Source organism: Emydura macquarii, unplaced genomic scaffold, assembly GCF_026122565.2.
Source record: "Emydura macquarii macquarii isolate MOO-44397 ecotype Brisbane River unplaced genomic scaffold, CSIRO-AGI_Emac_v2 contig_2473, whole genome shotgun sequence".
In the NCBI taxonomy this organism is placed as follows: domain Eukaryota; kingdom Metazoa; phylum Chordata; order Testudines; family Chelidae; genus Emydura; species Emydura macquarii.
Window position 1 is genome coordinate 12,991,193 of NW_027132610.1, and position 14,820 is coordinate 13,006,012.

Sequence of the window (14,820 nt, forward strand, 5' to 3'; positions counted from 1 at the left end):
TTTAAATTGGTTGTTAGTGCTTAATCAGTAAGTTGAGATGAATCCAGTAAGGTCAGTTAAAGTGGAAACCTTATTTGATCCCTTTCAGCAGTACTAGTCAGGTCTGCGGATTAATAACTGGGGATGTTGGGACCAATAGTAAAGAAAACAATACTGAAATATACAGCCTTTCTACCTATGTGAAAAAGTTTACATATTATTTCATACTGGCCACTTTAATTATTATATAGTGAGTAGACTGTGGAAAGTGTAGACTGTTCTCAATCAAACTATGAAAAGTTAGGTTGTCATAAAATTATTCCAGAAGATTTTTCCTGTTAACATGTAATCACTGAAAGCAAGCACAGATCACATAATTAATTATTTAAATATATTTCGTTTTATATATAGCATTGCCCTCTTAATTAGAATGCTTTCATTAACAAAAAACCATTGTGCCTTAAGATTTTTTTCTTCATTAGCAAATTAAACTGTATTGAGTCTTTAAAAGGAAATATTTGTATTTTCAAAGATCTTTAGCATTACTGGATATAAGGTAATATGTCTAATATTCTGATCTCTGAGTAGTTTTGTTCCTGGATTGAATGAAGTTTTCTGCCCCTATAAAAGAGAAAAAAGATTCTACAGAAATGACAAGTGTGCCTCATTTGAGTAAGTTTTCTTTCATGGATTGCCTCTCTTCAGTTACATAGGCAGATATTTGTAGGTTGGAGGTGAATGCAGTTTATTTTGGCTATTTTTGGGGCCTGATAGGTTTGACTGTTTCTGACCTGATAGGTTATTCAGTTTAACCTACACATCAAGTAATTTTGTCATCTGACAAAGCTCATTGGACTGGAGTTTTCTACTTCAGGCAGTCTGAGAAGTAATCCATTGAGCTGACATATCACCAGTTTTATCCTTTGAGTAAGCAAATTTCTTTTCCAAGAAGAGCAGAGAAGTGTGTGCTGTTGTTTTGAGCCAATTCTAATACTGCTACTTGTGCACTTGTTTGTTGGAATCAGCCTGCCCTTTGAGTGAGTTGGTCTAAAGAGAATTGAAAAGATATTTTGATTTCTGATCCAATTCAAATGCTGCTACTCCTGCACTTCTGTTCATTGGAGTCAGTCTGCCTTTTGAATTAATTGGCCTAAGGAGGACTGCAGAGAGGTTTTGATTTCTGAAAGTGTGCTATCTAATACTGAGGGAAAAATTAAGGTAATTTCTTATATGATCTTAGTGGCCACTGTGCTTTTGCAGGCTGGTTTTTGCCATCTTCATTATTATCCTGATCTGTTGCAATTGAGATGTGAGTTTTGATACCAAATTTATTTGGATTGTCCTCCTTAACGCTCAAAAAGTACTCCTTATTGGCTGAAATAAGGAACTGAAAAGGAGCCAGCCCAGGAGTTCAGATACCTTGCTCTATTCCTCAATAATAGTGAAATTACATATCTCATATACTAACTTTTGTTTTTTCTTTTTTAGCTGGTTGGTGGAGAATTTGATCTGGAGATGAATTTTATAATCCAGGATGCAGAGAGCATAACGTGTATGTCGGAGCTTTTAGAGCACTGTGATGTAACATGCCAAGCAGAAATTTGGAGTATGTTCACAGCCATCCTACGTAAAAGTGTCCGTAATTTACAGACCAGCACAGAAGTTGGCTTAATTGAACAGGTACTGCTGAAGATGAGTACTGTGGATGACATGATTGCAGGTATGATTTACTAACTGATAAATATAACTTCAATGTTCTTGGACACTCAGGCATTGCACGCATAGTAATTTTTTACATTTCAAAAGCAGTAAATTATTTAATTAGTATTAATACTGAGTCAACGGTACTAAATCAACTTTTATCTAAATGCAATGGGCAAAAATTGTAAAATATTCTGTTTTAGAACTAATGTTGAAATAGTTTAGTTAGCATGCACAATTCTTTTAAAAAGAGAAGGTGATAATCTCATCTTAGTGATAAAATAAAACAACTTTCACCATATCTTATAAGAGCATCTCAGACACACTTATTTAATGTCAAGACTTATTCTCAGTTTCTAAAAACAATATTGATTGCTATGAATTATTACATACATGAAGAATCAGACCATTATGGCCCATTTAAATAGTTAATAGTACAATATTCGTGTGTGATGATAAACCAAGAGAACATGAGAAGTGTTCATATATATAGAATATTGTATTTTTGGACAGTATTAAGCATTTTTATTTTAGTTTCTGTACTTCAGTTTTTGCTTGCCTGTTTAAAACATCTGTGTTCTTTAAAGCCTCTCTTGAATTTTCATGTCAGCTGTGTTATCAGTTTTTAAACTTGTCTTTGTTTTTTAATATTCCCTATGTTTCCTTCTACTAAAATATAGCATACTTTATTTGCACACTGATGAGAACTCCTGAGAATCTGGGATTACAGAACATGTTGCATGTCTAAGACTTTCAATTTATTCATACCCGCAGTATCTGGAGATTATTCTATTTTCTTAGTTGAAAGTAATCTTAGATGCTTTGGTTAGAAGGGTAGGCTAAGCTTCCACTTTTAGAATATGATCAGTAGGATTTACAGAACTAATTTTTCACTCATTATAGTTGTTGGGGAGATGTAGGGAAAAAATTAGAAGGCCATCTCATTGTCTTCAGTTGAGGGTTCAGTAACATGTTTTGGTCTTATGTATTTTATTTCTGTGATTGAGTGTAATATACTTGACCTAAAAATAAGTGAATTTTTTGAAGGGTTGAAGCGTTTTTCTTTCCATAAATTGTAGCTGTTTTACAAATAGGAACCCTAAGTTAAAGGATATATAGGTGGCTATTTTATTTTATAGTGCCTAAACATGTGCTAACTGCTTTACAGAAGAAGTAAAAATATGGTACCTCTTTTGGGGGGGGGGAGAATTTTTAATCTAACTTTAGATGTGAGTCCATAAGTGAAAATGTGTTTTTACTGAGGCTTCTACATCTTGTTGGGTTAAGTAAATATAAAATTGTATGTAATACTAAATCTTCATAAATGGCCACATTTAAACTGTTCAGAGGAGGTGCCTTTGGGAGGTGCTTAGCACATTTTGGGTCCTTAAAAGTATGTTTCAAAATGTTTTAGATAGTAAATTTGTTCTTTTCAGTCTGAGTGAATTTACTGCCCATAATTCAAGACTATACATCAAATCATACTGCTACTAAGTAGCAGTAATAGGTAACCATTGCTAACATCACTGATATGCTCTTGTGACCCTTAAATAAATGCTTAAGCCAGTAGATAATTCTTGTACTGTGGTGTGAAGAACTACAAACTCAAGCAGTGGCAGATCAATAAAGTCATGCAGCCAAAGATGCACCATTAAATATGCTCTGTGACCAACCTTTCAAAGCATTAAAATGGTACACAAGGAAAGGGGCAGTGAATTTCCACCTGTAAAGGACATTATTCAGTGAAAACTAACATTTTAATTTCTACCCTGAAACATATAAGAAATGAGTGCAGTAAGTGTAATGTGCTCACAAAATCCTGCTCCACTAAGAAAAGCAAACAAGCCATTGAGTTCCCCACTTTCCAAATAGTCTCAAGGATAACTCTGGTGAGGCACAAATAACTATGACGAAGCCAACATCATAGAGAGAGGGTAGAAACTGCCTAAATAACTGAAGATGGCAGGAGACGGTGTAATATTTGAGATCCAGAAACAGCTGGGAATCAGACCCATGAGATTTCAAATATTGATAAGACTGGCATACCACCTCAGTTAAGGGAGTGGATACCTACTACATTAATTTTTCTAAGAATGCTTTTTCCTGCCTATCAGCATCACTTCAGAGAAGGTTTTTAAGAGAGAACTTAGGCAAGTTTGCTTTCATGTCTGCTTCTATGAAAATGGAAGAGTAGAAACTACTCTCCAGATCTGATTTAAAAAGACAAAACTTAGTATCAGAACTCTTGAGGACACTGCAGCTCAGAATGTATGTTAATCACTAGTAATACCTCTGGATGTGTGCTGTTCAATTCCTGTTCAAAATAGAACTCTGCAGGGCCCTTCGAGAGAGTCCCATATGGGTGGATGAGTCACCTATGGGATCTCTGAAAGAAAGAAAGGAACAGAGACACTAGAGTTAATTGCTTTGCTTCTACCTTTCCAACTTCTGCAGACATATCTCTACCACTCATGGTCAATGATGGCATTCGCTACTGATAAATCAAAAATGAATGAACGTGGGTACCTAAGAGCTGATAATCATCAAGAGGCTATTGTCTGACAATAATCAATGCCCTATGTTTTACTCAGGCTCAAAGCTAATCTGATTTACAGGGATCAAGGTTGATAGAATGACTCCAAATGGTGCCAGAGCTGCTTTGCTACACCCATTCCTATCAACTTTCCCAAAATGGTGAGGTGAAAAATTTGGTGGTATAGTATTGTCTATTTCCTAACATTCAGTGAGGATATTTTGAACAAGGACCAAACCATTGCTCAGTTTTAAGAGTTTGATACCACTCTCTTCCAAAAATAGTCACAATCTGTCAATGGTGGGCCTAATATTTCCCAGCTGGCTTGTATCATCTGTGAAGTATATATATCCTTCTTTCAAGTCATCAACTATGGTTCTCTCTCAGTACTTCCTGAAATATTGTGATCAAAGTTAGGTGTAAATCAAGTAGAAAAGATTGTCTACATGGGGTTATGTTCAGACAGCACTCTACCGTAAGTCCAAGTCCACATGTTCATTATACAAATTAGATAAAAATGTTATAGTGAGAAAAAATTTATTGCATTTGAGTGAAGGCAATTCAGATACATGCGGCTGCCATCTACTTGAAGCATTTCCTGTGTTGAGATTTTGCAGATGCTGTGGCAGAGGAAATAAAAGCTTAATCTTCATGACAGCTTCTGCGTAGGAACACATTTTTCTGCAGTCAATTGCATTCAAGAGTGAGATGACTGCCACTGGTATTTGCCTCCTTCCCAGAAGCTTTGTCTGTCACAAGTCATCTGAATACCATGATAATCTGAGGATTTTACTACAAGAAAGGATGTTGAGCCATTTTATGAGTGGTTGAGGGCAAAAGATTACTATAATGACCAGATAGATGATTGGCAGATCACCTTACCAGCTATAAAGTATTTTCCTGCAGAGAACTTTGAAAACTGAGTCCATAAAATTTTGGGTAAGAACTAATGAAGCAAATGTTCTGACCCAAAAGTTTCTATGGATAGCATATAAGTAATAACTTCAACAAAATCCGTTTTGGTGTTTGCTAACATAACTGGTCATGCAAAGTACAATTTACAATTGCCTTTCCTCCGTTGAGACCCAGTGTCCCTCCAGGAGTTCAATTGTGCTGCAGATGGTTATGCAGCTCGAAAGTTGCTTGGACCGAATTTTGAGTACTAAAACAATTCCTATTTTTAAGCAAATATTAAATTTTAAAGCTGCTTCAACCAATAATGCTATAGAGGCAGCTGGGCCGCTAACAGGCATTTATCCTGGCTGGAAATACATCCATATGAAAACAGTAGAAATCTTTGGATCTTTCCCAATCCCTGGCCAAGCTTTAGAATCTGATTGCTTTATCAAGTGGAAGTTAAACTTCACAGACAGCTGGTAAAGAACTTCCTTTTGAAGTTGTGTTGCCAAAGCCTCCCATGCGGATGAACTATGAAGGGAAATGCCATGGTATCCCTCTTGTCCAGATGCTATGCTCAGTGTTACTTCAGAGACAACTGGGCTATTTTAAAGTTTAAGCTTCTACTTACAAGCTGAATTAGAGCTCTTTCAAGTTTTCAATTGTGTTTATAGAGTAAATATAAAATATTAAGTACAATTTGTGACAGGTGTACATGAGATGGCAGTTACTGCAAGTAAAAGCTGTTACATTAATTTTTTGAAATGCATTAAAATAAAGATAAAAGGTTTCTCTCCTCCACTCATAATTTTATTTTTAGTCTTATTTACAAAATGAGACTATAGATACATGTTAAATCTGCGTGGTGGTTTTATTATGACTTAGTATCACAAAAAATGAAGAAAACCTCAAAATAGGCATGTTCTTTAGCACTGCCATTGCTAGTGATTGGGTTAATATGGTGTATATATACCAAGTATGGATTAAATCTTTTCAGACAAGACTTGATATGTAAGTACAAGAATTTATTAATCAAAAACAAGCAGGAAAAAAAATTAGTTTAAACTTCATTCATCTCAAAAGAAGAAATTAATCTAATTTAATCTAACTTCTTGTAACTGGAGCATGTATCAATACCAATAATAAAAATGGCCTCAGAGTTTGCATTTTAAGGGTATTCTTCTTTTGCTTATTAAAATATTAAGTACAATGTGTGACAGGTGTACATTAATGGCAGTTTTACCACTGAGAGAGCAGATTGCAGCCTCAATGAGCAAGTTGGAGCAAGCGATGAATGAGGCCTCATTTAGTGCACAGGTTGCATGCTGGGCAGTTCATGAAGCACAAGTTCACTCATTGAACACTGAAGATAAAGATTAAAAAAAAAATCCATGTAGGCACTTACAGCCACTTTCACCACAGTGTCTGAGTGCCTCCCAAGTATTTAAATAAAGAAATAATAATCTTTCATTTCCCTGCCTGTAGGAAAAATACTTTGAATAATTGAGAGGTTTTTTTTTTTTTTAAATGTATCCTGCAAGGGTAGGTGAGTGGCGTCTGCTTGTTAAGAGCTTATTGAGGGAAAACAAAGTCAAAGAAATAAGTTCTGCATTAGTTTGAAAGTGATATTTGTGGTCTTTCTTTTGTCTTATGAGGGTGAGTTCAATATTCCAAGTCCATCTCCTATGAATGTTCTGCCTCATTCACTGCATGCTATCCTGCCTGTATCCCAAATGAGGCAGAAGTCCTAAAGAAACAACAGTATGTGATCTAGTAATTAAGTACTATAACACACTGAACATGCAGAAAGGGGAAGAGTTGAGATTGCATGTCAATTTTGGCCCTGTCTTTTGAGTACTCCACTTTGCAACCTTCCTTAACCTTCTTCTAAGTTTTTTTATTTTAATGTGTTAAGGGTTTTTTTCCTTTAAATGGAGAAAGAAATTGTCATATGGAAGTATTTGGTAGAGAACAGAAGAATGCTCAAAATTTCATTAATCTTTAATGCATACGTTACCACAGTTCCAACACCACAGAGGCAATTTTTTAAATTCTTTATCATTACAATTACTGAACATGTGCAAAGTATATTTTTAATAATCCTTATGACTACTAAATTAAAACAGGTCTTCACTGGACCATCAAAATACATATTTTAGCCAGGGACACACTCAGTGGCAAACTTCACATTTCTGCTCAAACTGCTGCTGATCTAGAGCTGTTCAAAAAAGTTATTTTTATAGTAGCAAAATTGTTTCCCCATTCCCCTTTTACTCAAACTTGGCTCAAGTGTTTTTATTCAAACTTAAAAAAATCCCACACTACATACATACACACAGTTTGGTCCCAGAGTTTGCATTTTAAGGGAATCCTTCTTTTTCTTATTAAAATATTAAGTACAATTTTATTACACATCTAACTCCCTGTAACTGGAACGTGTATCAATACCAATAATAATTATTCAAGTTATTTTTTCTACAGGCAGGGAAATAAGAGATTATTATTATTATTATTATTTTATTTAAATTCTTGGGAGGTGCTCAGACACTATGGTGAAAGTGGCCATTAGTGTCTACATGGATTTTCTTTTTTTATCTTCAATAAGTGAACTTGTGCTTCATGAACGCCCAGCATGCAAACCTGTGCACTAAATGAGGCCTCATTCATTGCTTGCTCCAACTTGCTCATTGAAGCTACAATCTGCTCTCTCAGTGGTACAAATTTCAGAGTAAATCCATTGGTTTCAGTGGATTTATTCATGGTACATGTTGTGGGAATTGCAAATGGAATTAATTAAAAAGATGCATGAATCCAGAGGACCCTATTCATAATTACTATGCACCCTTGTACCTTTCATCCAGCGTGCAGGAGGAGGGAGTGGTTCTGTAGAAAAAACAGTGTGATATCCTGTAGTTAGGATACAAACCAATAACTGTCACCTGAAAACTTTCTAAGGACTTTCCTTCAGTGTCGTGCATCATTCAGTATACATTAGTGCATCAAATAAGATAAGGCTTTTTAAAAAGGTACTGTACAATACTTGTGTGCACACATTCAGTGCTGTTAGAACATTAGGAGATCATTTAAAAAAACTCATATTTTTGAAGTACAATATGTAACTCAGACAAATCAAAATAAATATTCACTAGACTAGTGAAATCACACATTTTACCCAAGGACTATTTCCATGACTAATTTTAAGTTTATATCCCTTCCTGCTAATGTGTAAAAGCAGTTTTAAACACATACAAAACTTTATTTTTTAACAAAAGAGAAGTTGTTTTTCCCCACTGCCTTCAAACTACCAAATGACTAAAAAATATTTTCAGAAAAAATAATTCATGGATACAAGACTTGAAAAAATTTCAACCCAGAAGGTGAAAGTTTGATAGTTACGAGCAACTGAAAAAGGCCAGTTAGGGAAAATGTTTAGGCATTTTTTAGCTATAATTGGTGCTATATTATCCAGGCTCCAGCTGTAATGCAAAATGTTCTGGTAAATTGAAGAGAAATATGGTGAACTTCCTTAGCAGTGGATAATCTATGTCCCAGGCTGCTTTCTGACCCCAAACCAGCCATGGAAACAGAGTAGGAGAGAAGTGTTCTTTGGCGATGAGGAGGAAGAGGAATAATTTGAGTTATGGTAGAACAAAGAGTGTTGTGAAGAAGAGATGTCTGGCTGGTGAGTTACCCTGAAGCTCTAGAAGCATGTCCAGAATGTTGGTGGTTATGGGCTCCAATTTGCCTTAATCTGTTTGGTCTGAATCCTCTGTATATTGGAAGTTGAAAACTGAAACAGCCTTTTGTATGTTCTCTCTGAAGGCCACAGTTTATACTCTCCTTCCGCCTGCTGTGATGTCCTCTGAGGATACTAGTAGCAACTCTTCAAAGTATTTGGCTTTGAGAGAAAGCAAAGAGAGCATGGAAAGATCCATGGTCTCCCAACCTATCCAAATCCTTAAAATGAGCATAAATGTTTCATTTATTTAAAAAAAAAATCTAAAATCTATTTATTAATCTAGAATGCTACTTTCTCTGAAAAGTTTAATTTTTTTCTTCCCATTATCTTTATATGTTTCTTGGTTTTTGAAATGCTGTGAGAGAAGAAATGACATCTGTTAAATATTTTGTAGCAATTTTCATCACTTGTAGAGAGGGACTTTAGCAGAACCTCTTTTTTTTTTTTTTCATTGTTTGGCATTGCATTCTGGTCAAATCTAAATTTTTCATACCTGAGCACCAAATTGAAGAGCAATGCAGAGAAATAAAATTGCAAGATGACATAGCAAATGGTTCAAAGAATGTTGATTATATATATACCTTAACTTACACATACTAGAAACGTATTACAAGACCAATGAGGAGCATCATAAAATGAACAATACAAAGTTGATAAATATTCAGCAATAGGTTCTTAGCCCATTGTGGTAAAACTGCAAACATAAATTGTTTTTGTGTACTTATTTACTGTTTTGTTGTTAACTGGAAATTCCAAAAATCGGTATCTAATTGTATCTGTATTTTAAGCTTAAATGATTTTTATGGAAAAGATGGACATTCTTGATTTCATATTTTGTTATACAATATTTAAGGAAATGGTTTGATTTTAATATTTGTGATTAAAGTTTACTTTTAATGAAGTAGACATCTTCAGCTTTGTACTTGCAAATAATTTTTTTTGACAGTGTAATTCAGAGTTCAGAATAACTTTATTTTCCTTTGAAGATCTTCTAGTTGATATGTTGGGGGTTCTTGCCAGCTACAGCATCACTGTCAAGGAGTTGAAGCTTTTGTTCAGCATGCTTCGAGGTGAAAATGGAATCTGGGTAAGCTGTGGCCAGATAAAGTATTAAGTGTCAGTGCATTAGTGCCTGATGTTAACATAAATTGTCTCTAGAGGCATATGAAGTTGATTTTTTTTGTTAATTGAATGACTGTTTAAAAAAAAATTAATTTACTGTTTTGTTTGAAAACTGTCCAGTGGCTAATGTAGCCTATAGAATATCATAAAGTGATTGCATTGACATTTCTACAATTTTGTTGTTTTAACAGCCAAGACATGCAGTTAAACTATTGTCAGTCCTTAATCAGATGCCACAGAGACATGGTCCTGATACCTTTTTCAACTTCCCAGGCTGTAGTGCTGCAGTAAGTTTTTAACCAAAATGCTTCTATTTCTGGGAACAATAAAATTGCTTCTTGCATGCATTACTCTATCGGGTTTGGAGATCCTTCTTAATAAAGAAATGAGGAAAACATTACCCAGTATAATTTTTTTAGACTAGACCCAGGCATTGGATGTTCAGGGAAGGTTGGCAGAACTGGTATAATACTGACATGACACCATACCAAGGTACTTAATGTCAAAAGTAAAAGATTTTTTTGCATGAGATAGATTGGGAGAGGAGACAGTATAATGAGGCAACTTTTTTCAATAGAAAGCTTTATAATAATAGACAATTAAAACAAGAAGCTGATACTATATAATTTTAGAAGGGGGTGTGTGTATGCATGCATGCACATTTATAATGATGATAGCTCAGTTCTAAATTTTATCATGTGCCTTTAACTGCCTCACCTGAACACTGTCCACTGATTATCTACCTCTAATGTTTTTAAAAGCAACTTGCCAGACAAATGTTCAATTTTTTCCTTAAATAGTGTATTCTCCCTTCCCTGCACTCACCAAAATACATCTGCCTGAGTCCTAGGACAAGCAATTTTCAGTTCTGGATAGGGTCGAGGTGGACTTTCATATGCATCATCATCGCTAAAATTGTAAGCTGTATGTTAGTGGAAAGAGATGATTAACAGTAACCAGCTGAAACAGACTGCTCACTTTTGACGTTAAAAAGTGGTACTTTTATTCAAGAAAAGCAGTTTTAGATCATTTATAAAGGTTTTATAGCTCTCTGAGATCTGTAAGTTGCTCTCATGGTAACTAAGGTACATATATTTATAGACAGAAGAATATTAAAAACAGTACCAGTATAAACTCTTAACATTTGTATGGTATGTATATATAATACAGAAAAATTAAAGTATGCTAAGGTATGGAGCATAAGGGTTTGGTCCATCTTATTTGATATGACCAGCATAACTCATTTGTGGCTTTATTTGAGAGTAATGCCAAACCCAAATCCCTAATGATAAACACTTTATCCTGCTCCACACCATCATGTATTACTCATTCTCTCTGGCGCTGTGGTCCCCGGGGCTGCCAGAACAATGGCCAGCTCTGGGGCTGCCGGAGTAATGGCCAGCCCCAGAGCAGCAGAGTGGTCAGCTCTGGGGCCACCAGAGCAGCAGCTCCTGGAACAGCTGACCCGCAGCCAGCCCTGAGCCTGTTGGAGCAGTGATCCCCAGCCCACTGGAGCAGCCGCCGGGGTTGAAACAGCCCCTCTGGGGCTGGAACAGCAGCAGTCAGCCCCTGCTGCAGGAGCAGTGGAGGGGCTGGAGCAGCCATAAGCCCTGGCAGTGCTCTGTCTCCACTCCCTCCCCAACCCTCCCCCTCCCCCCCAGGTATTTTTAGTAATTTTGGCTTCCGTGAATTTTTTTTTATTGCCTGTAACCAGTCCCTTACTTATATTAAAAATACCTGTGACAGAATCTTAAACTTAATCATATTGTCTTATTTAGGGACAAATCCTGTAAGCTCTTAATATTATGTACAAGTCTATGGGGCTAATTAAGAGAGTAAGCACAATGCATGGGAGTATTTGGAGGCCTGCTCATTCAAGCTATAAACTCTTCAGGGCAGACACCTGTCTTGTTATATAAATGTAAAACACATAGCCTTAACTCTCATCTTGCCAAAACTCAAAAGTGGGACACGGTGTATGACACAGATTCCAAAATTAGATGCACAAAAATTATTCATGTCCAGAACCTTTAAATGTTGTGGGATATATTCTTTTGGTGCTAATAATTTTCTTTATTTCTGATGGAAATAATTCAATGGAAAAAGGCTAGTTCTTCTTCAAGTGATGAGCCCTATTGTATTCCACTGTGCGGTTTTGCATGCACTCCATGTGCCCTGAGATGGAGAATTTGAAAGTAGCGTCTTTTGGTCTGCTCGTATGCCCTGGCTCACCTGCCTTTGACTGAGGAGATAGAGCGAGCCAGGCTGACCGCCTCTCCAGCTCCTTCTCACTCCCACATGGTCCGGGTCAGAACCTTTAGCGTCTGCAGATTCATATTTATCCTACAAAATAATCATGTAGTTTGTAAAGAGTCGTAATAGTTTTTAGCTTTTCGAATTAGATTAGTCTCCCGGGTGAAAACCCTTGTACTTTGTTCAGGTACTGAACTATGCTCAAAACTTTGAGCTTCAGATTCTCTATTTCTGGCCTGCTATCCTTCTTAGTCAACGATGACCACCAGAGCTACCTGTTCTGCCTTTGGAAGCTCACATCATGGCGGCAGGCAGCATCTGCTCATTGCCTTCTCCATGAGGTACCTTCTTGGGTATGGCTGCGGAACAATGAGATCCAAATCGAACCCGGGCCAGGGAACCCCTTCCTGTACATAGGCCTGATTTAGCAAAGAGTGTGTCTCCTACTATGAAGTCCAGCTCTGGGTGCTGGAGAATCTACCCACAGACTCAATGGCAGGAAGCATTGTCAGAAGCATGAGATTGTCTTCCTCAAAGTCCATTTCCAAGAAGTCAGACTCGGGTTGTAAGCAAGCCTTCGAGCTCAGCCCATGAGGACTTACAATATACTAAGTCCCAGAGACATGACAAGAAAGCCCATAAGCATTGGACTTCATCGGTGCTGGATCATGTTCTGTTGGTACCATCATCCCTGGCTCCTCCCAAACCCTGGAATGCAACACGGATGAAGTCAGATCACCACCAATTTCAGATACCACCTTCCTTGCTGGTTCCGGTGGCCCAGATAAGCAGAACTCTGCTCACATCAGAGAGATTGGAATCTGTTGCTGCCCCACAGGATATTCTCACTCTTCTGGGTCTGGAATCCTCTCTTTCATCAGGCTCTTCTGTTTCCAGGGACATATCACCACCAAGAGAACTGATTGCTTGAAGGAAATTATCACCCCTCCCGTACACGGAATACACCTCTCCTGCAACAGCACTGACAATACCACCTGGAACCAGAATCCGCTTTCTCCTTATTGGGTGATTGTGAGCCATCTGAGGAACTGCTGTTCCCTTACCCTATGTATCCTTCACCACCCAGAAGACCCATACAGGTTTGGGACCAATCTCTGCCTCCTCTAACTCAGAGCTGCTGGTACCCCATGCCATAGGGAGCCTTGTAACCACCTGTCGACCTCTCTTACTGGCTATAGTGGGTCCTTGGAACCAGTACCCCCTGCTGAGTCGATCCAGTCACTCCTTGCCTCCTTTCTAAGTAGATGCTCAAGTCTGTCCCCGGGTCTGACAGAGAAAGAGGAACATTATGCTCCAGATCTGGCGGTTCCCCCAGAACCAGCAAGACTGCCATCATCATCCTTAGATTAAATGGTGACTTCCACATCTCCTTTTCCCCCGCCACAATGACTTTAGGAAGTTCCAGAACCTTCTCCACAGTTGCTGGAGAGCTTCAGGTTTCTCTTGAGGAGATGCACGTTTCTCGGCACAGACTCCTAGACATCCTACGTTCTTCCAAAACCAACAGAATAACTCTCTCCATTAATGAAGCCAGCTAAGACCTTTTGGCACGCCCCTGCCAATTGAGCTCCTCCCCCAGAGGGGCAGAGAAGCATTATTAGGTGCTGGCCAAGGGTGCAGAATTTTTGTTTTCTCACCCTGCTCCCAATTCGTTAGTGGTCCATGCTGCTTCTGAAAGGGCTAGACAGCAACATCCCCAGTCTACTCCTGGTGACAAAGAGGGCAAACGCCTGGATCTGCTGGGAAGAAAGGTCTGGCTAAATATGATTTCATGAACTATGCCAAGTTTGCGGCTTTTACGGACAGCCTTCTGCAACAGGACAGAGCTCATTTTCAAGCTCTGATTGCTTAGGGCAAACTGATAGCTTGGGCCACCATCCAATCTGCAATTGTTGCCACTGATACCGTCTCTAGAGCTATGGCTATTGTCACTGTCATGTGCATGGAGTCATATCTCCATACATCAGGGTTTCCTAGGCAGGTTGAGAATGCCATTAAGGACCTCTCCTTCAATTAATTGCACCTCTTCAACCAGAAAATGGATGAGTCCCTCCATACTCTGAAGGATTCCAGGATTGCTTGCTGGGGATATATACATCTTCCCCAAAAGGAAGTTTTCACTGCCCATCAGTGAAATCTAGAGTTATAGCTCAACAGCTCTTCCATCAGAAGCTTAGGAACCACCATTTAAGAGACAGGGTTCAAAAGTCTTGCTTCCCTACACGCTCTGCAGCAGGGTTGGCGTCTGTCTCAGCATTATTTTTGACAGGAGCTTGAGCCGTGATATGCTAAGCTGAACGCCTCCTGACCCTCTCACACCATTTGGGGATCATCTAGCACTCTTTTCAATGACTGGAGTGCGGTAACAACAGATAAGTAGGTGCTGAACATCGACTCTGGCTATACAATAGTTTGCATCCCTATCTCCTCCAAGAACCCTCTCTTTGGGGACCACTCTCATGAGAGTATTCTCAAACAAGAGGTGAACTCCTTGCTGCAGTGAGGAGTGATAGAAAACGTCCCTCTGCAATAACAAGGGAGAGGGTTTTACTCAACCTACTTCCTGATACCCAAA

At 38.0% G+C, this 14,820-nt stretch overlaps 1 protein-coding gene across 9 annotated transcripts in view; it reads left to right on the forward strand.

Annotated features, from left to right (window-relative positions):
- The window catches only part of NBEA (neurobeachin), a 748,678-nt gene that overhangs the window by 114,833 nt on the left and 619,025 nt on the right, over positions 1-14,820 (forward strand). For all 9 annotated transcript variants that reach the window (XM_067562991.1, XM_067562985.1, XM_067562986.1 and 6 more), the window contains exons 2-4: positions 1,468-1,699; positions 9,836-9,936; positions 10,163-10,258. In XM_067562991.1, the coding sequence (XP_067419092.1) occupies positions 1,468-1,699; positions 9,836-9,936; positions 10,163-10,258 (429 nt within the window). The remainder of the gene's footprint in view (positions 1-1,467; positions 1,700-9,835; positions 9,937-10,162; positions 10,259-14,820) is intronic.